The 23,304-nt window shown below is 27.5% G+C and overlaps 10 protein-coding genes and 1 non-coding gene across 11 annotated transcripts; 6 read left to right on the forward strand and 5 right to left on the reverse strand.

Annotated features, from left to right (window-relative positions):
* Nucleotides 1-981: 981 nt before the first annotated feature.
* On the reverse strand, nt 982-5,873 carry PNEG_00635 (hypothetical protein). Its single transcript, XM_007874344.1, has 7 exons — nt 5,667-5,873; nt 5,381-5,611; nt 5,223-5,335; nt 5,001-5,175; nt 2,537-4,957; nt 2,257-2,493; nt 982-2,209 (listed from the first exon to the last, which is right to left on the reverse strand). Exons 1-7 carry the CDS (start codon nt 5,835-5,837, stop codon nt 989-991), a joined length of 4,569 nt encoding a protein of 1,522 aa, XP_007872535.1. The 5' UTR covers nt 5,838-5,873; the 3' UTR covers nt 982-988.
* Nucleotides 5,874-6,708: 835 nt separating this feature from the next.
* Nucleotides 6,709-8,956, forward strand: PNEG_00636 (hypothetical protein; the record flags this gene model as incomplete). Its single annotated transcript, XM_007874345.2, has 5 exons — nt 6,709-6,870; nt 6,917-7,142; nt 7,190-7,496; nt 7,542-7,610; nt 7,654-8,956. 5 exons carry the CDS (start codon nt 6,709-6,711, stop codon nt 8,954-8,956), a joined length of 2,067 nt encoding a protein of 688 aa, XP_007872536.1.
* Nucleotides 8,957-9,644: 688 nt separating this feature from the next.
* Nucleotides 9,645-10,332, forward strand: PNEG_00637 (hypothetical protein). Its single transcript, XM_007874346.1, has 4 exons — nt 9,645-9,815; nt 9,874-10,045; nt 10,090-10,159; nt 10,205-10,332. The coding sequence occupies exons 1-4, from the start codon at nt 9,674-9,676 to the stop codon at nt 10,298-10,300; spliced, it is 480 nt and encodes a 159-aa protein (XP_007872537.1). The 5' UTR covers nt 9,645-9,673; the 3' UTR covers nt 10,301-10,332.
* An 810-nt stretch (nt 10,333-11,142) lies between these two features.
* On the forward strand, nt 11,143-12,166 carry PNEG_00638 (hypothetical protein; the record flags this gene model as incomplete). Its single annotated transcript, XM_007874347.1, has 1 exon — nt 11,143-12,166. One exon carries the CDS (start codon nt 11,143-11,145, stop codon nt 12,136-12,138), a length of 996 nt encoding a protein of 331 aa, XP_007872538.1. The 3' UTR covers nt 12,139-12,166.
* Nucleotides 12,167-12,496: 330 nt separating this feature from the next.
* PNEG_00639 (hypothetical protein) lies at nt 12,497-15,005 on the forward strand. Its single transcript, XM_007874348.1, has 6 exons — nt 12,497-13,110; nt 13,159-13,395; nt 13,440-13,549; nt 13,596-13,808; nt 13,853-14,624; nt 14,670-15,005. The coding sequence occupies exons 1-6, from the start codon at nt 12,616-12,618 to the stop codon at nt 14,763-14,765; spliced, it is 1,923 nt and encodes a 640-aa protein (XP_007872539.1). The 5' UTR covers nt 12,497-12,615; the 3' UTR covers nt 14,766-15,005.
* Nucleotides 14,990-15,532, reverse strand: PNEG_00640 (hypothetical protein; the record flags this gene model as incomplete). The annotated part of the gene is made up of 1 exon (XM_007874349.1): nt 14,990-15,532. The coding sequence occupies one exon, from the start codon at nt 15,530-15,532 to the stop codon at nt 14,990-14,992; it is 543 nt and encodes a 180-aa protein (XP_007872540.1).
* A 177-nt stretch (nt 15,533-15,709) lies between these two features.
* Nucleotides 15,710-17,537, reverse strand: PNEG_00641 (hypothetical protein; the record flags this gene model as incomplete). The annotated part of the gene is made up of 9 exons (XM_007874350.1): nt 15,710-15,834; nt 15,880-16,063; nt 16,104-16,356; nt 16,404-16,504; nt 16,548-16,676; nt 16,719-17,013; nt 17,063-17,312; nt 17,418-17,445; nt 17,514-17,537. The coding sequence occupies 9 exons, from the start codon at nt 17,535-17,537 to the stop codon at nt 15,710-15,712; spliced, it is 1,389 nt and encodes a 462-aa protein (XP_007872541.1).
* Nucleotides 17,538-17,637: 100 nt separating this feature from the next.
* Nucleotides 17,638-17,733, forward strand: PNEG_05004. Its single transcript has one exon. It is a non-coding gene; the product is annotated as a tRNA-Lys (tRNA).
* Nucleotides 17,734-17,806: 73 nt separating this feature from the next.
* Nucleotides 17,807-20,619, reverse strand: PNEG_00643 (hypothetical protein). The gene is made up of 9 exons (XM_019757726.1): nt 20,431-20,619; nt 20,231-20,382; nt 20,029-20,185; nt 19,780-19,985; nt 19,237-19,728; nt 19,124-19,192; nt 18,971-19,082; nt 18,083-18,920; nt 17,807-18,038 (listed from the first exon to the last, which is right to left on the reverse strand). The coding sequence occupies exons 1-9, from the start codon at nt 20,453-20,455 to the stop codon at nt 17,849-17,851; spliced, it is 2,241 nt and encodes a 746-aa protein (XP_019613314.1). The 5' UTR covers nt 20,456-20,619; the 3' UTR covers nt 17,807-17,848.
* Nucleotides 20,620-20,778: 159 nt separating this feature from the next.
* PNEG_00644 (hypothetical protein) lies at nt 20,779-22,100 on the forward strand (the record flags this gene model as incomplete). Its single annotated transcript, XM_007874352.1, has 6 exons — nt 20,779-20,804; nt 20,850-20,965; nt 21,020-21,050; nt 21,095-21,158; nt 21,208-21,340; nt 21,383-22,100. The coding sequence occupies 6 exons, from the start codon at nt 20,779-20,781 to the stop codon at nt 22,057-22,059; spliced, it is 1,047 nt and encodes a 348-aa protein (XP_007872543.1). The 3' UTR covers nt 22,060-22,100.
* A 132-nt stretch (nt 22,101-22,232) lies between these two features.
* On the reverse strand, nt 22,233-23,229 carry PNEG_00645 (hypothetical protein; the record flags this gene model as incomplete). The annotated part of the gene is made up of 7 exons (XM_019757727.1): nt 22,233-22,396; nt 22,447-22,537; nt 22,580-22,775; nt 22,817-22,856; nt 22,907-22,983; nt 23,033-23,090; nt 23,142-23,229. The coding sequence occupies 7 exons, from the start codon at nt 23,227-23,229 to the stop codon at nt 22,233-22,235; spliced, it is 714 nt and encodes a 237-aa protein (XP_019613315.1).
* Between the last annotated feature and the right edge of the window lie 75 nt (nt 23,230-23,304).

A 23,304-nucleotide genomic window follows, 5' to 3' on the forward strand; every position in this document is an offset into this window, starting at 1 on the left:
ATAAAAAAATAAAGCTTTAATAAAAAACAAAGGAATTGTATAGAATATTTAATAAAAATACATATAAGATGAATTTAAACAAATTCATATTACTATTACTAGATTTCAAAAAAAATAAATTATTTTTTATTACTAACTCATAAAAGAAAACAAATAATTCATTATTCGAATATCCATTATAATAAGAGCTTAAAGAGAATTACTACTATTCGCTTATAAGATTACTAATTCTAACTATTTAACTTATATTAAGAATCGTTTAAGTGCTTTTTCAATTCTCTTTAATAAATAATATATTTGAAATATTATCAAAATTACTATAGAGTCTTATAGTATATAATTAGAAATAATTCACAAAACCTTAAAAATTCTCAACCACAATTTAAAACAACTAAATATCATATTCTAAATTATGAATAATATAACCCATCATTACCTAACACGAACTTATTTATTTAATAAAAATAATTCCCATATCAAATATTTTCTATTCCAGTTGCGTAAAATCAAAAATCATAATCTAAAAACTTGATATAATAAACTTCGTGGAATAAATCGAATATACTTTTCACTATCAAAAACATTATCAATAATGATAATACCTAAAATAAGAGAGAAAAATATCAAATTAATAGGAAAAAATATTTAACAAAAACTAACCAGCTAAAAACCGTTTCATAGATCTCGTTTAGACACCTGAAAATAATTTCTATTAATATAATTGTTTATTACATCACCCTTCAAGATTAAAAATCAAATAAAATTCAGAAATCCTTCTCAAAAAGAATAAAATAATATATTGCTGCATTTTAAATGGCGTATCCTATATAACCATTAAGCCAAATAAAAGCCTTTCAAAAAAAAAGATATAGATGTATAATCGACAAAATATGAATCAGTATAGAAAATAAAAATATATATAGATCGAAAATATAACATTTTTCAATTTATAATTCAAATTGGATCATTAATATTTATAAATATTCGATTATGAAGATAAATCATTAAACTCACTTGAAGATGATTTATCTGACGTTTCAACATCCCCTTCCAAATCAGCAATAGCCACGACACGCTCACGAGCAGAAGCAGCCACTTGACGCCTTGGACGTTGCATTATTTCATTTTTAATTACTATGTCAGCTTCCGATGAATCATTTGAATCAAAATTTTTAGTTATATTCTTTTTTGACTTTTTATGCACCTTTACAGCAGGTTTTTCTGAAAATATAGCAGATTCAGGACTTGAATCTAAGAGTGTAGGCATTTTAATTCGAGCTTTGGATTTTGTAGATGGTATAATTCTCATTTTTTTGGGACTAGAAGATACAGGCTTTATATATGAAGCAATACCCTTACTACCCGGAAGATTCAAAGTATACTTTTTTACCAAATCATCCATATAATCAGTATCACTATCATCCAATAAATTCCCTTTTAACGAAGGCACAATAACACTTGTCCGAGGCCTTTTTCCAGTAGTCTCATGTGTTTGTATATCAGCGCTATCATTTTTCATAGCAATCACAGATTCAGATACAGTAGATTTAGTGCTAAAATGTCTAGATGTTTTTGAAGGGTCAGATTCTGTTTCTTTTATATTTATTGCAGTAAATGGCAATATCGTTTGCTTGACAGAAACCGAATTTTTCTTTACAATTTTTTTATTATCAATATTAGATAAGGTATGAATATTCGCAGCTTTTTTTCCTGATGATTTTTGTACAGCCATTCCTAATTTTTGAGATCCTCTATTTTTTTTTAAATTTGTAACCTTGGAACTGAGATTTTCATCATGCGTCAGACTTTCCTTCCATTCTTCAACAAAAATATCTAAATCTTTATTCCACAAATCTTTAGCAGTTAGTTTTAAAAGAGATTCTAGTTCATTTTCTTTATCTAATTTATCTTTAAGTAATTTCTCTACTTTTTCTGCAGTTAAAGACCATAAAGGCATGCCTAATAAATAATCATAACCAGAAATATCATCATCATTTTCTATCGTATCAAGAGTAGTTTCAACAGTATTATCAACAAAATTTTGCCTGTTTTTTGGAAAAGGAGTAAAACCCTTCAACTTTAAATCCTCAAGAAGATCTTTACGCTTTTTATTTAAAAACTCTTGCTCTTTATTTATAACCATTTGAACAAATCGCAATTGATTCGACAATTTATTATATTGTTTTTCTAATTCATTCACAAGATACTCCTATTTAAAATATTAAATCAATATATTTGTTTTTTCAATGTCAATACCTTTCTCCTTTGATAAAACTGCAAACGAATAGTATAAAATTCCAAAAGAATTTCCTCTACAGAATCATATTTTTTTATACGTCCTGAAGCATCAAAAGCAACCATATTTGTCATATTTTGAATCTTTGTCAATTTAAATTTCTCTTCAAGACCCTGAGACAAAGATTCAGCCATCCCTTTCTCAGTTAACTTTATGACAAAATGAACTACAGTATCTGTATGATATTCCGAATAATCCTGAAAATATCAAAACAATCCCAATATAAATCCTTAAAAATACCTTTATAAAAGGCTGTATCTTGTCTGATCCTACAATAGACGATTCTAAAAATTCTTTCATATCCTGAGTCCAAAGCCTTATAGGAAGTTCCGTAATTTCAACCGTCGTATCATCAATTTGACGTATACAACCAGATATTTTATACTTATCACCATGCTTCTCAATAATCCCATTAAATCCACGATACCACGGGTGCATTGGCCGTAGTTCTTCTCCATTCATCATTCTACGAATATTATCAACTAAATCGATAGGATTAAAATTGGGTATATAGGAACTCCATCCTGTTCCAATTCCCTCGCTTCCATTTACAAGAATTAGCGGTATTATAGGAACATACCAAACAGGCTCTATAGATTGACCATCATCATTAAGATAATCCAATAAAGCATCATCTGATTCTATAAATATTTTTCGTGTTAATGGAGACAACTCAGTAAAAATATAACGAGGGGATGCAGCATCCTTTCCTCCCTGCAAACGAGTACCAAACTGTCCATTAGGTTTCATAAGATTAATATTATTACTTCCAACAAATGTTTGAGCCAATCCTATTATTGTTTGTGTAAGACTCTGTTCTCCATGATGATATGCAGTATGCTCCGAAATATAACCGGATAATTGAGCAACCTTAATTTCACTCTTCAATTTCCTTTTAAAACATCCATATATAACTTTTCTTTGTCCAGGCTTTAAACCATCTACTACAGAAGGAATTGATCGAATATTATCTGCCATACTGAATAAGATAAGTTCTTTATTGATAAAATCAGATATTGGTATTTTATCTAAGGTATGATCCATATAAGTTCCTGGCTTAAAATGTCTCAACCATTCTTTTCGTTCATCAGCCTTCTTTTTCGAGAAAGCCATATCGATCAACTCTTTATCTCCCTCTTGAATAGAATGAAACTCTTTTAAATGTGTATCTAGATCTGAAAAATATTTCTTAACATCGTTACCATAACTAGTCCCCAAGCCTTTGTAATACTTTATTTTCCACCCTTTAGCATTATCCGTTGATTCTTTCCAATATTCATATTCAGGAATAGTGAAAAATGTCTTTTCCTGAGAGCCTTTTGTCGCTTTTACAATTGGTGTAATAAATTCAATCAAAAACCCAGGTATTTCTAACAAAGATGGAAACGAACTTTCCAAATAATTAATAATTAAACCCTTAATATGACTCCCATCATGATCTTGATCCGTCATGATCATTAAATGCCCATAACGTAAATCGGAAGTAGACGTGTATACTTTTTTATGTTGAAGACCCATAATTTGTTTTATAGCATTAATTTCAGCATTTTTAGTAATCTGTTCATGCGATGCTTCACGAACATTTAATAATTTTCCTCTAAGTGGATAAACACCAAAATAATCACGACCAACTACACCAATACCAGACATGGCTAAAGATTTAGCAGAATCACCTTCAGTTAAAATAAGTGTACATTTATGGCCCTCTTTAGTTCCTGCTTTATTAGCATCTTCCAGTTTGGGTAGACCAATAATTCGTATTTTTTTTGATCCATCAGTTTTTTTCATTAATTGGTCAGCCTTTTTTTGAGCAGTATCTAAAATGCTTTCCATAATAGATGTTTTTAATACCTTTTTAATAAAATCATCATTAAGAAGACATTTTGAACCAAATGAGCTTTGCTTTAATGTTAATGTTTCCTTCGTTTGTGAATCAAAAGCAGGATTCTCAATAAGACAATTAATAAAAATCCAAATATGGTTTTTAATCTGAAATGGCTTAATAGGAGCACTTTTATTTTTCTTTTTTACAGCCTCAATCAATTTAGAAACAATTTGATCAACAATATAATTAACATGAGTTCCTCCACGAGTAGTTGCTATACTATTAACAAAACTAACCTGATTAAACTGACCATCACTAACAGTAAAAGCAACCTCCCATCTATCATTTACAATATCATGAATAATCAATGGCTTTGTATTATCCTCAGAACCATTAGAATTGAGATACATTTCTATATACTGTTTAAATGATTTAATCTTAATTCTCTCTCCATTAAGAAACACCTTTACATTTTTAAGGCAACCTGCTAAATCATAAACACGCCTTTTAAAAACAGACTCAAGGTCTGAATCTATTTCATTCATTCCAAATTTTTCAAGATCAGGCTTAAAAGTAATTCTTGTATATTCTTCATCCTTTTTATTTTCCTTAATAATAGGATCATTCTTTTTAGTCATATTGTTAGAAAAAACCTGTTTATACGTTTTTTTCGTTGTCTTATCGGCAGGTTCAACAATAAACTCAGTTGAAAATATATTACACAGCTTAGCTCCGTACCCATTACGACCTCCAGTTACCTTTTTTTGTTCATCATCATAATTACTAGATGTCAAAAGATGACCAAAAATAAGTTCAGGAATCCATATTTTTTCTTTCTTAAAAATAATAAGAGATCGTCATTATACCAAAATAACCTACATCATGAATTTGTATTGGTATTCCACGACCATTGTTATAAATAGATATAACACCTTTTTCTCTGCTAAATTCGACCTTTATAGTATCCATATTAGGATCTCGTATCTTATTATCAGCAGCATTAACAAGAATTTCATCAAATATCTTATATAAACCAGGTACAATAGAAACTTGACTATTAAAAATATAAATTTTTAATACAAAAAATTCGAAAATCTTTACGCATATTTCATAGAATTAGTATTATTATCATAAACCCAGATTTGTTGAAGCGTAGATTCAACACTTCCTATATAAGTATCAGGACGTTTTAAGATATGTTCCAATTGCGAAAGCTAAAACTATTCTTAAACACTTGCACTTTAAACGAAAAATATTACCTTCTGATAAATTTCAGAAGCTGTTTTTGTATCTGAATTCACAACTAATCCCGATTTTTCTGATATATCCATATTTCTACTATTAAATGCATCCTCACCCTTCAAATACGAGCGTTTTTCAACAACAATCTTATCAATTCCTTTGTCCGATGAAATATCATTCTTAAAACTCCATGTCGTTTCAAATCCCTTATTTTTATTATTTTTTGCAGCAACCGAATATTTACGTTTCTATAAACATAATATCAATACCTTAACTCAAATTAATATCATAATCCAAACATACCAATACAAATGATTCGTCCAATTCATCACTGCTGGTTTCTATCACCATTCCTACCTTATTTAATCCTTTTACAGTAATTAAATTTCCAAATCCAAGACAATGAATACTCTTAAATAAAAAACAAAACTTATAAACACTTTCCAATCCCTTTAAACAGCATATATGCCGCATATATGCACTCCATTTCCAATATTTAAATTCTAAAAACTTTTTTTAAGTATTTTAGCTTATCGACTCTTTTTATAAACACGTACTTATAAGGGGTAATTACCCTCTAAACTAAGATTTCTTTAATCTAAATTAAAAAAAAAACATTTTTATAATAAATAAATATACATTTTTTATAATATTTTGAAGTAAAACAAGATAAATCAAAAAATAATAATAAATAAAAAAAAAGTTAAATAAAATACCTTTAAAAGATCTTTAGTTAATTTTATTATATAGTATACGAGAGGCTGAGTTGCCTAGACAACACCCAACGAAAGATTATTTTAAGATCAAAAAACGAATCATAACGAAAAAACAAGCTAAGGTTAAAATACATGTATAAAAAATTTGATGGATGGTAATATATATAATATTAAAATATAAAAATTATGCCTACAAATTATTGAGATAAGAACGTACAGAATTTAGGAATGTAAATTAAAGCTCAGAATGAGTCCTTGATATAAAAGATACTTAACAAGATTAGATGGTATATGTATATTGTGTATAAGATCAAGAAGAAGAGTCATTTGTACACACTAGGATTTTTTTCTTAAAAAAAATACTGGATCTATCTTTTTATATCGGAAAATATTATTTATCAAAAAAGAAAATTAATAAATTGACTTTTTTTTGTGTTCAAGAATCAAAAAAATATCTACAGATATTAATTTTACGATTTTATAAAATTTAATTGAATATTATAAATTCAGGGCTTTTTGAAACAATAAAAGGTTGGCTAATATGCCTTTGTTATAAATAAACAATTAAATAATAAGTATAGAATTTTTGGTTAGTGTATTATATTAATTATCTTAAAATATTAAAATCCATGAAAATGTCAAGAATTAAACAGAAAAATGGAGTGATTAAAGAGAAAAATACTATATCAGAAAAACAACTACCTATTAATTTTACTGAAGCTAATATTTCAAAAATGAAAAAAAAACAAGATAAATTGATTGTAGAAAATAATACTCAAGAAACACAGGAGGTAGTTATGCATTTTATTTATCTTTCTGATATAGATCACAATATAGAGTCTGAATTCCTTAGTTTCAAGACTTGAAAAAGAAAATAGAAGTCATAAGGAAAATCCTAAACTTATATCATCTCGACTCTTAAGAAGTCGACCGCCTCTTCAGTATTTCCGAAATCTTGTAAATATGCGTATAAAGGATCCAATAATATCATCATTTCCAACGAACAATATCATCTTTGCAGATGATATTGCCGACCTTGATTTTTGGATAACACTTATTGCTGGTATATCATTATCTAGTCAATTATATTGTATTGATTTATATTTCTAGATTATAGTGCAACTGCTATTCAATTTCCAGACTTTTTAACAAAAAAGATACGTGAAGGCATACCACATCCTCTTCGAGGTCTTGTATGGCAAAGTATGTCTGGTGCACAAAATACACATTTGGAAAAACTTTTTAAAACTCTTCGTCACAAAGAAAGCCCATATGATAAAATAATTGCTTGCGATCTTGCAAGAACGTTCCCATGTGTTGAAATGTTTAAAGAGGAAGGTGGAGATGGTCAAAAAAAACTTCATTTAGTTTTACGTGCTTTTAGCTTATACGATACAGAAGTTGGATATTGTCAGGGGTATTTATTTAATATCATATATACAATGTTTAATTATACTCATAGTTTGGGCTTTATTGTTGCCCCTCTTTTAATGAATATGTTTGAACATGAGGCCTTTTGTGTTCTTGTTAGGTATTATTTTTAGTCATTTTTTCTTATTTTATTTTTTCTATAGACTCATGGAATGTTATGATATGAGAACCATTTTTACTATTAATTTGTCAGGACTTCATTTACGGCTCTTTCAATTTGAACATTTTCTTTCTCTTTGCATACCATCTGTTGCAGCATACTTCAATTCTATAGGAATAGATCCTTTTATGTATGCTAGTCAGTGGTTTCTTAGCATGTTTGCTGTTACGTGTCCACTTCCAACGTTACATAGAATTTATGATGTCATTTTTGGTGAAGGCGCACTTGAAACTATTATAAGAATCGCCATTGCATTAATTATAAAGAACGAGACACACATTTTAAATATCGATTTTGAAGAAAATCTACAATTCCTTCTTAGTCCAGAATTATGGGCAGCGTATAATAGTAATGACGACGAGTTAATATCGGACGCAGTTGGACTTGATAATATTGTTACACAGAATTCCTTGGCAGAATTAGAACAAAAATTTAATCAAAATAACACTAAAAACCATAAAAATCCCATAAAATCTATTTCTAATGAAATCCAAAGAACAGATATTAAATTTCCTGAAAAAATATGGAACAAAACTGATGTTTCTTTACCAATCTTTCTAGACTCATCAACTAATCACGATTTGCTTTATAAGTGTGATGATACACAAAAAAATCTATTAGAATCAGATGGCTCAACATCATCTATATACCCAAAATCATCAGAACTCGAAAAGGTGATGAATCCGTCATTACCAGTAACTTTATGTAAAAAACCATTATTTAAAAAGGCGTCTACACCTAATAATTTATTTGAGCGTGATAACAAAGAACTTCATTATCAAATTGAGGATCTTGTTATGGCTTTAAATTCTTTGCAAAAAGAACATGCTTCTACAAAAGAGCAATTAGAGACATTAACAAGAGTTTCTTTAAAATACAAAAATATTGCCTTGAAATTAATCGAGATTATCGATAATTCAAATTTCTTTGATAAAAAAACATCTAATCTTAAAGAATCGGACAAGGAAAATACAGATCAAAAATCTCATACTTTTGTTTTAAATGGGTTTGTTTCTTCTAATGAAAATAACAAAAATGAAACATATAACAAAAACGAGGATATTCAGGAATTAGTGAAACAATTATACGATTCTTTTATTCCTCCTAACCCTCTTTCAGAAGAACTTTTATCTTTACAAGAAAAATTGTCTCATGAACAATCAAAAGTAAAAGACTTAAAAAAGCAAATTAATTTAAAAGACTTAGAAATAACGGATATAAAAAATAAGATTCGTGATATTCACATGCATTGGAATCAAGCATTGAAAGAAAATTTGAAAATTTAGAGGGCTAATTCTGAAATCAGACACAAACAACCAATTTATCTTGATTATATACAAAAAGATTTTTCAAGTTCTTATAGTAGTGCTAATAAAGGTTTACAAGAACTAGGGCTTCCCTAGCATTATGAAAACTCATCACCAAACGCTAATATTTCACCTCAATTACAGCAGAAATATAACTTTTTAGAAATACCTGCATCTCTATTCTATTCAACATCATCCTCATTATTCATATTAGACAATAATTCTCTAGAATCTGGTAATTGTGTTTCATATGAGCAATTACGCGAAGAACTTACTGCGTATAAAAGTGTATTAAATATATATATGAAAAATTAAGGAAATTAAGAAAAACCGAAACCTGAAGACTCTATATCTAATGACCAATACATAAAAATAATTGATTTAAATATACATTCGACATTAGACGCATCTCTTAACAATACAATAAAACCTAAGAATTATCTATCTTCTGAAAAATTAATAAAACTTAGATGGGATTAATTTATAAAATAACTTATGATTCTTTTTTAATGCATTTTTCAAACTAATATCTTTGAACACTTTGTTAATCATTATTTTACGGGACTCTTTTTCAATTTATTATGTAATTATTTTTTTGAATATATTTCATAAATCATAATCTTTTTTTATAAACAAGTACTTTAAATCCGTTATTAATCATGAAATAAATTTAGATTTTTTAGTATACTGATAATTATGTTTGGAAATAACAATCTTACACCAAGATGTTTTGATGAGATTAATACAGACAATAAACTTATACAAACGAATCATCCCGTATCATATAAATCTTCAAAGTTAAATATCAACTTAGAAGATTCAAGAAATATAAACAATAGTAATAATCAAGATATAATGATTTTAATATAATTAACTTTTTTGTTTCAAAAATACAGATCTACCTATTGATCCTTCACAAACATTATCTAAATCTTTAGAACTTAGTCGTCAACGTGTTTCATTATTATTAGAAATAAACACACTTCTTCTACAGAAATGTATAGAACTTCAGAATACAGAAAACACTAAAAAAGAACATTCAGAAGCATCAGAATCAACGATGACAGGGTATTTATTAAAATTATACATTAATCTTTACATATAATATTTAGATGTATTCAACGTCTTCAAACAAATCTTTCTTATCTTGCAGCAGTTGCAGACAAATCCTACAGAAGTGAAGTAAACCAATAACTTGCTTTATAATTATTTTTAAAATACATATAGGAAAATTATTTGTATAAAAATCCTATAATATTTTCGCCACCATTAAACGTCTATTCACTTGTTGAACACTATGAAAAACTAAAATCTCTTTTTTAATCAAGCCCCCTCCCCTTCTATATAATTTCCATAGTCTTAACACTCTTTAGAAATACCAAATTTTTGTCTAATAGACTAAATCAATATAAAAAACTTATCCACTTTAACATCTAACATAAATACATTTTCTCTAGACATCAAAATAACACTATAAATATATACCAACTAAATACAAAAAATGAAAAATTAGCTAGTAATATCAATTAAACTGTCGTTAACATAGTAATTTGTCATTTCAAAGTATCTAATTTAATTAAAGAACCGATATACATATACATCTATAACTATATTTTCAATAATCTTATTTTTTTTTCAAATTAAAAACAATAAAATGAAGAAATATCTAGTCGTTTATATATCTATAACATCTATTTCTATTTATCATTTTACGACATACATATATATTTATCTTTTATATTCATAATCATATCTTTAACAAATGATCATATTTAATATTATTTTCTTCTTCAAAATACAAACTATTTTTTTCATATAACATCTCTTAGGCAAAAATCTGTATATAATTCATCAAAAAGAATTTTTTGTAAATCTAGGGTAGCTCTAAGATTTCGTAAATTATAACGGCTTTTTTAAAAAAAGAAAGATGCCTAAAATATATAACTTAAAAGACAAAACCTTTCACAGTTAAGAATAAAATTGTATAGTTGGCATATATATTTTTTTCTAAAAATTTCAATTTCAAAACATTTATATTAAACAAGATAAAAAATATACAAAAAATCATTTTATTAGACATATAAAAAGACATAAGAAAGCAAAATATAGAGAATTAGTTATAATTAAAATATATTTTTGGACCAAGTGTATATTTAGTTTTTAAAATGACAAACCCTTCAACACAACAGAAAGAATTAAACTATAGTTGCGATCATAATATAAATCAATTTTGCTTTGAAAGATCTAATACTAATACGACATCTAATAAAGAATTTACATTGAGTGATATTTTAGAGAGATGGACAGGCTCAGAAGAAACTTTACGTACTATAATGATAGCAAAAGCAGAAGAGGATAGACTAAAACAAGAAATAGTGCGTCTTAATATCAAAAAAGTAGAAAACGAAATTTTGATTAATGCAGTTCGCAGTGGAGTTCAACTGAATGCTATTCCTATAATATTTTCAGGTCAACAAAATAACTCTATATTAACACTTTCTCAAAATAATCCTTTAACCTCAACATCCTCAATACAATATCAATTGCAGAATTCAGGGCTATGTGAAGCATCTGTTCCAGGATGTTGTCCTGGAACTCAAGGATCTGATTCTATATCAAACCAATCTATATTACATCCTTTTCAAACAAATGTATCAAATATTTCTTTAGAGTCTTTTTCAACACAGTCATCTCTCCAGAAAAATGCAAAATCTCCATTTATGATACCAAAAAATACAACAGAATCAACATCCAATCAAAGTTCCGTATTAAATCCAAATTCATCTCCTTTACCATCACTTTTTTTTCATTATTGGATACCCCCAGGAGAGTCAATAAATTCAATGTCCACAACAAATAATGAAGGAACTGAATTAGCAGTTTCATCTCAATCAAATATTTTAGGTTCACATGAAAAAGAAATACTATCATTTTCTCCATCCAAAAAAAAACGACTTTCACAACTACAGCAACCTTTGCCCCCATCTTTTGGGAATTCTATATTACCACCTCTTTCTAGACGTTCACCTCGACGTCATTCACGTCATCTTAGTGAAACATCTATTTCACAATCAAATTTTTTTGATATTCAAGGAAATAAACGAGCGATATCTCCAATTTCAAATGAAATAAACCTTTCAAAATCAAAAAATATCAATTGATAATTTATCCCCAACTTAATAGGAAAAGTGTACAAACTATCAAATATTTAATCTTAATTTATCTAACATACATAGAAAAATATGCTTATTGTCTTCATACATCGCTTAGGTAAACTATCTTTTTTAAAATACCTTATCACTATTAAGATATCAAATTTATTTGTATATTATTTATACATATATTTTTAAAAATTATTTTATTTTTTTTAAATAAAAGATAAATACAAATTTCTTAAAATTTAAAGGATAAATTATATATCCTATATAGATATAGGATATATTTTTCAATAAATTTCTTTAAAATATATAAAAACAACCGTTTATGTCAGATCGAAGTTTAAAAAGTCGAAATACAGGGCGTTAATAAAATAGCCCATTTTATCAATAAAACATATACTCTTAATAATAGTTTGAAGACATTGTAGTTGATCTGTTTTTTGAGGAAATTTAATTCATAAAATATCTTTAGATAACATAATGTTGACAACATCAGAAACTCCAGTTAAAAAAATCACAAATACAATCAAGAAAAACAAATATAAAGAAGAAAAAGACAAAAAAATGCCTAGATATCGTTCACTTTCTATCACTAGAAATGCATCAAATATATCTTTAGCAGCAGATAAAGATAATAGTATTATTTCAAATTTAGCAAAACGGAATAATATAAGAACAGAAATAAATAATTCCAAGGAATCTAGCAAATCTTTTTCTAATTATTATTCATATTTTTTGCCTCCTAAAGAATTAGAAATAAGGGATGATAATATAAATTTTTTGCAACGCAATAATTTAGAACATTTAAAAAAACATAACACATATAAATCAGATACAGAGGATTATGTTGAGAAGGGAACAGAAAAAAAAATAAGTGAAGTTAATGAAGGAAATGGTGTTATATCAAAAGTTATAAAAAAAAGTATAAAAGATTTCATACTTGGACGTACACTTGGAGAAGGATCGTATTCAACAGTATGTTAATTTTTAAAATTATATATATATATTTACGTGAATTTAAAGGTTGTTGCAGCTAGAGATAAACAAACATCAAAAGAATATGCAATTAAAATCCTGGATAAACGACATATTATTAAAGAAAAAAAAGTTAAATATGTCTATATAGAAAAAGACACTTTAAATAAACTTGGAAACCATCCGGGAATTGTTCAATTATATTATACATTTCAGGATGAGAGGAATTTATATTTCGTTTTAAGTCTTGCAGCAAATGGAGAACTTCTTGGATTTGTTAAACATGTAAAGTATTAGGGTATTTCAAGAATATTACTTATCTTTATTAGTTTGGTTCATTGAATGAAGAATGCACTAGATATTATGGTGCCCAGATTTTAGACGCTGTACAATATATACATGAATGTGGTATTATTCATCGCGATCTTAAGCCAGAAAAGTATATTTGTTTAATTTTTAATATTCTTATTGATTACAATATATAGTGTATTACTTGATGATAAAATGAAAATCAAAATTACAGACTTTGGTACTGCAAAAATATTGCAATCACCTTTAGAACTTAACATAACGGATAAAGCAGACGAAAAATACAATACTACTGATAATGACGACAAATTTCATAGGGCAAATTCCTTTGTTGGAACAGCTGAATATGTATCTCCGGAATTATTGATGGATAAAGTTGCATATAAGAGGTAGATTATCTATTTATCTATCTATAAATATTCTAACAACTAAGTTCCGATATATGGGCATATGGATGCATAATATACCAGCTTTTCGTAGGACGCCCTCCTTTTAAAGCATCGAATGAATATCAAACATTTCAAAAAATCATTAATCTTAAATATCAGTTTCCTCCCAATTTTCCGCCAAATGCCAGGGATCTCTGCGAAAAAATATTAATTCTTGATCCTTTAAAAAGACTAAGTATAAACGAACTTAAATCTCATGCATTTTTTGATGGTATGCCATGGGGGAAAGTTCTATGGAAAACAAATCCACCTAAGTTAAAACCATATAAAACTTCCATCATTACTGAAAGTCCTCGAATACCCTCAAATATTATAAAGCTAAATTCAGTCTCTAATCCAACATTATTACCTAATACTATGGATAAACAAGAAAAACATAAACAATTATTAAATTATCCACAAGACATACCTAAACAAAACACAGAAAACCCATCGCTATCTAAATTAAATGAACTATGGTCATCAGTCTTAGTTTTACCTAATGAAAGGCTTTTACGTCTTGGTCAAGTTTCAGTGTCAACAGGAAAAGGGGTAGGAGAAGATGGTATTTTATCAGGTAAATCACCTAGTAGACTTTCCAGACTTCTTCATCGAAAAAAAACTCGAAATCTTCTTGTTACAAGTGAGGGAAGAGCTTTATTCGTTACTGAAGAAAGTAATGGTGAGAAAAAAATTAAAAGTGAAATCCCTTTAGGAAAATCAAATATAAAAATAAGGCTAGAGGGAAATAGTGGAAGATTATGGGTAATAGAAACGGTATAAAGTTCTTCATATAATTTTCATTATTTAATATTTTTTTAGCCAAATAAAATTTATAATTTTGATGATCTTCATGAACGTGCTGTAGAATGGGTAGAGCTTATTGAAAGGGTTAATAAAGAACGATGCAACCGCTAGTATCTATGTAAATATTCAAAAAAAGAGAATAAACAATTATCACGATAAAATTATACTTTATACAAATAATCAATATCATTATTCCATACAATGTCATTTAAATATATGTAGCATCTTAACATGCAAGAAGGCAAGATTATATACGTTTTTGGGAACCTTTCAAGAAAATTCAACACTTATAACATATTCTGTAATAATACATTAATTTCCAAAAAAATTCATGACTAATTATATTCTTGTTTCCACAACTTCTTTCTTTTATATCTATTCATCTTTACTTCTTTTTTATGTTCACTCCAACTATCCCTGATTTCTTGATTTTTTTTCTCAATTTCTTGTAGCTTTTCCTTACTTAGTGATGAAACCATTCCAATAAATAGTCGAGATGCATTATATCTCTTTGCCAATTCAGAACGACTTATTCCATTTTCTCTTAGAATCTTAATTTCCTTTATATCTTCTTCAGTTAAATTATATTTTTTCTTCTTAATAGGTGATAATGGTGGAGGCAATTTCCCTTGAAAAACAGGTTTTTCAGTCAATTTTTTAACTTCGTCTGGAAGCAATGAATAAGGAGTTACTTTATAATCTGGAGGAGATGAAGGAGGGTTATAAAAAAGCTCAGAATTTAACTCTTTTTGTAACAATATTCCTTCTGGTATAGGTTTTAACTTTGGAATACGATGTCGTGGATGTTTTGTAGAACGAGGCCCTGATGAAGCCCATCTTATGTATTTTAAGAAAAGATATGAATTTGTTAATATCATAATTATATAATAATAAAATAAATTGAAATCGATATTAAACTATATTAAAAAATAAAGAATAGCTTATATTATAAGCATGAATATTAAGATAAAACAAAAAAATCATGAACATCTTATAATATGTTATCTAATATTTATTATTATAAAAACATTAATAGAAACAAATAATAAATAAATTTATGCATTTTTTATTAATTTCCATTGAGATTTGATCAGGTTTAAAAAAGCATCATCATCTATTACATGTATTCTAGAAGTTAAAAGCCTCATAGCAGTTTCAAAATTAGCCTTCATAAGTGTATCTATAAAATATGAATTAATAATAAAAAACAACAATAATAATAAACCTTTCATTCCCAAAATTAAAGACATAGCCGTTATGTGCAATATTTCTAGTTTATTTTTTTCATTAGCATCATACCAAATAAATACGTCCCAAATCCGTAACTGAGTAGAAAAGGATAAAGAATTATTAAAAAGTGTTAAGTACCATTTTGTAGTAAATGTAGATATATCAATTCCAAGAGAAAACTAAATAATGAAAATAAAATAAAAAAAAATAGAAACTTACTAATTTTTTCCCAACTTTTGTTTTTAAGAGTCTAGTCTGTAATTCATTAAAACATAAAAAAAGGTTCTTAAAGCTATTAGAAAAAATAGATAAGATCCCTCTTTCTTCCCATAGTCTGACAGACATAATAAAAGCAGACTCTTCATCATAATAACATAAAAATGTAGCAGCCAAAGAAGCCATTCCTTGTATATACCCGGCTTCTGGATAAAAAAGAGATAAAGCATGTAAAACTCTAAAAAGAAGTCGTTGTCTTAAGTCTTAGCTCATAAATAAAACAAAATTAAAACTAATACATACCCATCTCGATATTGTCTTTGAAAAAAAACATGTCCATTTATAGTACGAGGAACATCAAGATCAATTTGAAAATCATGAGTATATGGAAGTTGAAGAAGTTCCTACATCAATTAATTATTTTTTTTTTTTTTTTTTTTAAATTACATGATATTTCAACTTTAATTCGCAATCAGTATATTTGCTCTTATTTTTTTTTACAGAATGCGACAAAAATGCATACCATGCAGCTGATCTCCAAGAATCTGGTATCCCTTTAAAAACTCTATTGACAAGCTAGAATTATTAAGTAAAATTTCAATATTCCAATTTAAATACTTTTTTTGTATTCAAAAACGAATACTCAGTATTTCCATTAATCCGAAAACTTTCCGCCATGCTTCTCCATTTCTCAATTCTGTTTATTTCCTTTTTATTAGCATCATATCCCTCTTTATACCATGTAAGATTATCTTGATTCAATAATTGATCAAAACAAAAATCATGAGGAATCTCAAGAATTATACGCTTCTTTCTTCTAAAAAACCCATTCCCAAATTCTAAAAATCTTAACTGTGAAATAATTTTATTTTTTTCTTCTGGAAGTTTTTGACGTGTTGAAAAAAAACCATATCTTTATTTATTAATATCTTCATCATACATACTTCAAAACTCATATATACCTATCGACATTACTATTATCAATCATGTTTTTTTCACTACTAGATTCCTCTAAACATATTTCTTCATTTATCTCATAAAATGACTTTATTTGCAATGAAAGTATAATATCATCATATGAACTTCTATTCTTACAAACTAAAGAAGATCCTTGACCTTTTTCTTCTGATTCATAGTCCTTTGAAGATGTATCTTGATACAAAGATCCCGTTTGTTGTATTTGTATAGGATTTGTTTCTGCCATTAAATCCTCTAATAATAAATACCATATAAATAAAGAAATAAATATTTATGTATATTCTAAACCTATTATTGAATCTTAAAAGCCCTTCAATATTGACTTAAACATCACAAAACTTGCTTTAATAACTAAAAAATCCTCTTTCTAAACCTCATTATTAACTTTTTAAAAAAATAGTATTAATTATTCATTAGATTATATATATTTTTTACAGTAATCTTTAAGCGTAGGGTCATTTCATTTATAAAAATAAAGTCAAAATAATTTTTCTATAAATTTTATACAATTAAAAATTCAAAACACTTATAAGCTATTTCATCGGAATCTAAATAGTCAGCCTTCGTGGCACAACTGGTCAGCGCGTGAGACTTTTATGTGACACTTCCTAAAGAAGGAATCTCAAGGTTGCGAGTTCGAGCCTCGCCGAAGGCGGGCCTCTTTTTAGAGATATTGAATAAGTGTGTAATGAATTAGATATAAAGTATGAAAGTATATTTTTTTAAAGGGAAAAGGATATGTAAATATTATGAAATTGATTTTAAAAACATTATGAATGAATTTGTTCATATACAAAAATGTATCCAGAAGATCGTCGTACTTCGTCCCAAGTTGCAGGACGTGTTTCAGTATCATTAGCAAAAACCCATTGTCTGATTGGATTATTTGAATTGATTGAAGATGTAGACATAGATTCATGTAATGGTTGAATTTTATGTGTTAAAATATAACATGCATAACTATAATATGATAAATCGATATATGTATATATATAGATACTTACTGGCCATGAGTGTAATTTCCTATATGAACAATTACACCGGTTAATGAATATAATAAACCAGGACCGTACCGCAATCTAGGCGTTACATAATCAGTTAAATCAAGCGTTGCAGGAAAATCAACAAAAGTATCAATTTTTTTTAAAGAACGAACACGACCAGTTTGTTGAAAGCGTTTAAGATGTAGAATTAAAATAGGTGGTAATGGCATATCAATCAAAAAGCGTTTAAATGCCTTAGAAAGAAAACTTTTTGGATGATTAGAAGAGTGTCGGTCATCAAGTGAAGAATGAATCGAAGAATTAGGTAAATTGAAAAAAAAAGATCTGGTCTTACATTTAACATTAGAACCATTAGAAGCATGAATGCAAAGATCGGATAAGTGACAGGAAAATTTAAAAGAGACATCAGATCGAATCAAAACTTTGCAATTTTTAGATAATTTAGAATCAGGCAACTGAAAATCATGCCATTTTTTTTTTGAAGAGATACAAATATCATTTTTTTTACCGGAATGAAAACGCTTTGCACATTCTTCACATGCAAAACTATTTTCATTTTCCATAACCTCAACACTTGTAAACTGTCTCAAACTATCTTCCAAATCCCAGGAACCTTTTTTTTTATAATCAACAGTATTTTTTTCGAAAAGTAAAAGATCAATATATTTAGATGTTTCATCAATTGCTGTTGAAATTCCGGAAATCGCAAAATCGTCTTTATACATGTCAATCATATCTTTCTTAAAAGAATCGACAGACAATTGTTTAAAATCAATACTTGTTTTTACTATATTTTCTAAACTTTTTGGCGATAAAGATCCACCTTCATCAAATACATCTAATATTATGAAGTTAATCATTTTTAAAAACAACAAAAAATAACTATACTTTCTAGACAATCATTTGAATAAGAACGAGATATTTGAGAATTATGATGTAAATGATTCTTATCTTTTTTTTTAGTTTTTTTAGGCCAATTACTTTTGCGGTTTACTTGATTCTATAACAATTGAATTAAAAATAACACAATAAAAATCTTACAGAATCATCCGTTATAAGAGTATTTATTGATAATGATATATCTTGAAATTTTTCATATGTCATGGAAACCTTTAAATAAATATAAGAAGAGTTATTTAAAATTTTAATTATACCGATTTGCATGTATCGCAAACAACAACACTGGCTAACCTTCCTCCAAAAAGTTTGTCAACAAATGTAATATTTTCCTGTGTATCACTATTATTTTCTGTTAAATTTTCATTTTTAATGGACGTCATAAATGTTATATCGTTTTTCCCAAATGCCTTTTGTTTCTGCCTTAATGACTTTTCAGTTACATTTTTATTACATGTATTAGAAAGCTCCTCCATATTCAAAGAATCAAGAAAATAACGTAGTAGTTCATGTGCATCTTGTTGTTCATATGATTGAAACTGTTTATGTCTATTTTGTACCTGACTAAAAAGTTTTTGTGGTTTAAATATTATATTCTTAGATGTACAAGAATATACAACTTCAAGATATTCAATAAATGCAGAGATAAGTGATCCTTTTCCATTTATTTGTGAGAAAATCGGCGTCGAAAATGGCGTAGAAGATATAATATCATGAAGTAAACAACTAGCTGCCAAAACTTGCATAACCTTCACATATTCATTAGATATAAAATCCCATTCATATTGAATCATACATACTGAATTAAAATAACACGTGTTACCCAAATTTTCAAGTCCAGGAACTAATGATATATATTTAAATGAACATTCCTTACTTTTAACACATTTTTTCTTATTTTTTACATTTTCATCAAAAAACTTCCGCTCAATAATCCTCTGTAATTCTTTCACTTCCAAACTCTTATTTTTCTCAAATGATATTTCATTATTACAAATACAACAATCTAAAAAATATCAATTTATCCTCATAAAAATACCTTCCTCTACAAATACTAATATTTTTCGTATTTATAAAAAGATAATGCATAGGTTTCTTAATAATATGGTTATATAGATGACTCTTATCAGGTCCTGAGCAAAAAATATCCCCACAATGTAAACAAAAACAAAATTCATCAACATTCTTCTTTGATTTATGACATTTCTATATATTTATACCATAAAAACCATAAAAACATAAAAAAGATACCAAACATTTATTCTTCTTTTTGCTAGAAAAATCTAGAATACGAACAATTTGAGAGATATCAACCAGACTTTCTGAATGAATACAATTACTCATTAATTTCTCCAATAAATCATATTTTAAGACTGAAACTGAATCATGTTTAAATGATTTCACTATATATCCAGTTAGTAATCTTCATTAACTAAAATATTATCTTATACAAGTCTTTTTATTAGTATTATTCATGGAATATAGTTTATTTATTAAAAACAACAACGTCTAGCTGGATATCGTAGTTTTTAACAATAGATATAGTAAAGGATATTACTTAAAGATATTCTAGTAGATTTTAAGGGAAATAGATATATTTTTAATATTTTATGACTATATTTTTAAAAAAGACTTTTTTTAGTGAAAAAATAGGGAATTTTTGAGGAAAAAACTAGGAAAAAAGAGTAATATTAGATTTATTATGTTTGAAGTGTAAAAATCCATTTTAAATAAGAAAAATATAGAGGATACATTAGGAATTATAAGGACAAATAGTTTAGTAGACTTAGATTTTTATTATGGATTTAAAACGAAGCTCAAATGAGTACTATTAATTTTTTTTATTATATATTTTTTATCTGGATAATAGAGATACACCATCATCAAAAAAGCAAAAAGGATCGGTCAATTTATCTGGACAAGCGGTTTTTTCGCCACCAGTTTCTAAAAGCAATTCATATCTATATAGCGGATCTAAAGGAGCTGGTATAATGAATTATATATCATTTTATTTAAATGTAACATGATTTTAAATTATAGTTAATGCAGCAGTTAATACGGGGAAAACAAGGTAATTTGTGGAAAATATTAATATATATATAAAGAAATATTCAGTGATAACCGACAAGATGCTGAACAACTTCAAGATGCATTAATATCAGCAGGAGTTGATATTAAAGTAAAATATATTTATTGTATATATTTAAAATGATAATTTATGTATTTAGGAAGAAGAACATAATATGAGCCGGTCTTATGATTATGTATTTGGATCGAATGTAATTCCTCTTGAGGAAGATCGAACAAAAATGACGGATTTTCTGAACCCGATTCCATTGAATGATCTTATTTATAGAATTGGTATGTTACGATTTTTATTGAAGAATCATTTAAAAGAAATAGCAATTTCAAACTCTCTTAAAACTATAGATCCAGATATAGGACCTCTTCTTGCACTTTCATTGCGTGATAGAATGGCAAATCTTTTGTCAGACATGATAGTTTTATCTAGACATCGTACTGCGTCACTCCCTGTTAATAGAAAAATAATTGACAATGTTGGAAAAATTCTAGAAGATATAAATATTAAAGAAAAAGATAAGGAAGAAAAGCGAAGAGCTCAAGTATTATCAAAAAAGCTAGAAGAGGAGAACAGAATGGACAAACAGACCTTATTATCTGGAAATCCAGAAGATATGGACAAAAAGAAGAAAAAGAAAGAAATATTATCGAATTCGTCTTCGAAAAATCTTTCAGAAGATGCGCAAAAACGAAATACTGATACAACAGCAGCAATAATGATGGGATCGGGACCCAATGGGCCAGGTGGTAAAAAATATTCATGGATGACATCGGCATTGCCATTATCTCCAGGATATATTACAAAAACACCACGAGCTACAAGTAACCACTCACAAACAAATCCAGAAACTACTATTATACAAACTGTTGAGGAGATAGGAATTATTACAATAAGAGACGCACTTAATGTTTTAGAGATGGACAAAGAAGGCGCAGGAGAAATCTTTGGAAGGGGAGCACGTGCCTTATCCAGAGGATATATACGCTTAAAAGACTAATATATAGCAAATATAACAGTTAGACTCAGCCTACATAAATTAAATAATACTATTATACAGAATTCATTCAATAAAAATGACATCAAATTGCCAAATAAAGCCATTATAAACTTAAACTAAATCACATCTTAAATCTAAATGATAACAATCATTTCATTTAGATAGCTAGATTATTACATGGATTTTTCTTTCTTTCTGTTTTCCTTATCAATGTCTGCAAGTGCCTTGGCTGCATTAATCATTTGAACAATATTAATAATCTGTTTTCCAAGGCAAATAGGAAAACTTACAATGCCAATTAACACAGGATATGAAAGTGGAATATTAAAGACATAACCTAAAAATATTTAATCATAAACAATATTTTCAAAAGAACCCTAATAATACCAAGTCGTGGTGGAGATTTTGGAGGAAAAGAAAGAAGATATAACGCTACAAAGAAAAGCTCATTTGCAGCACAAAAAACAAAAAGAATAATCTATATAAAATTAAACTATTAATTATTAATATTAAAAATTACATTATTTTGATAATATTGTCGAACAATCCAACTCTGATCATCAGGAATCTTCTTATGAGAAGAACTCCCCTGAGATAATGTTGAAAATACATGCATGTAGTGACTTGCCAAATCGATAGAAATAAGAAACTGAAAGGTAAACGTATATGCTGGGTACGCGGAAGATAAAAAACATAACAAACAAGATGTAGTGCATCTAAAAAATTAAATCATTCTTCATCAATTTTAAAACTTTACCGATCTGTAACCATATCTAAAATAGCACCAAATTTCGTTGCTATATATAATCAAATTTTGCCTTCCATGAAAAAATAATCAAATACATACATTGACCTAACCATCTGGCAGCCATCCCATCAAATGCATCAAGCAAACATGATAAAATATAAAGCCATGTACAATATCTATTAATTTAATATTTTAGAAATTTAATTATTTAATAATTCCATTTACTTAGGATGATATGGCATAAATTTTAAAGATGCAGCTGCCAGCAGAATCCGAGAATATCCTGAATATACCTTAATCTCATTTATTAACATATTTACCCATCATCTTTTACCTATTAAGTTCGGAAGAAAAAGAAAAATATTCTCTTCAAATCCATAAAACTTAAAGGCATCATGCGTCTGTGCATCCTTTCTATTCATAGAATGAAAACATTAAATAGCGCCTTTATAAAGGCATTTGAAAAATGCAAGACTCTATATATAAGATCAACCTTT

Source organism: Pneumocystis murina, assembly GCF_000349005.2.
Source record: "Pneumocystis murina B123 chromosome Unknown supercont1.2, whole genome shotgun sequence".
Lineage (NCBI taxonomy): Eukaryota > Fungi > Ascomycota > Pneumocystomycetes > Pneumocystales > Pneumocystaceae > Pneumocystis > Pneumocystis murina.

Excerpts from the sequence above, each read along its gene's own strand:
- PNEG_00635 (XM_007874344.1), bottom strand. The coding sequence starts at position 5,837 with ATGCGGCATATATGCTGTTTAAAGGGATTGGAAAGTGTTTATAAGTTT. Across the intron at positions 5,612-5,666 it reads TGGACGAATCATTTGTATTG|AAACGTAAATATTCGGTTGC; the intron begins GTATGTTTGGAT and ends TTATGTTTATAG. Across the intron at positions 2,494-2,536 it reads AGATACAGCCTTTTATAAAG|GATTATTCGGAATATCATAC; the intron begins GTATTTTTAAGG and ends TGATATTTTCAG.
- PNEG_00637 (XM_007874346.1), top strand. The coding sequence starts at position 9,674 with ATGTTTGGAAATAACAATCTTACACCAAGATGTTTTGATGAGATTAAT. Across the intron at positions 10,046-10,089 it reads TCAGAATCAACGATGACAGG|ATGTATTCAACGTCTTCAAA; the intron begins GTATTTATTAAA and ends TATAATATTTAG. Across the intron at positions 10,160-10,204 it reads ACAAATCCTACAGAAGTGAA|GAAAATTATTTGTATAAAAA; the intron begins GTAAACCAATAA and ends AAATACATATAG.
- PNEG_00639 (XM_007874348.1), top strand. The coding sequence starts at position 12,616 with ATGTTGACAACATCAGAAACTCCAGTTAAAAAAATCACAAATACAATC. Across the intron at positions 13,396-13,439 it reads TTCTTGGATTTGTTAAACAT|TTTGGTTCATTGAATGAAGA; the intron begins GTAAAGTATTAG and ends TATCTTTATTAG. Across the intron at positions 14,625-14,669 it reads GATTATGGGTAATAGAAACG|CCAAATAAAATTTATAATTT; the intron begins GTATAAAGTTCT and ends ATATTTTTTTAG.
- PNEG_00643 (XM_019757726.1), bottom strand. The coding sequence starts at position 20,455 with ATGAATAATACTAATAAAAAGACTT. Across the intron at positions 19,729-19,779 it reads ACACGTGTTATTTTAATTCA|GTTATGCAAGTTTTGGCAGC; the intron begins GTATGTATGATT and ends GAATATGTGAAG. Across the intron at positions 19,083-19,123 it reads CTCTTATAACGGATGATTCT|AATCAAGTAAACCGCAAAAG; the intron begins GTAAGATTTTTA and ends CAATTGTTATAG.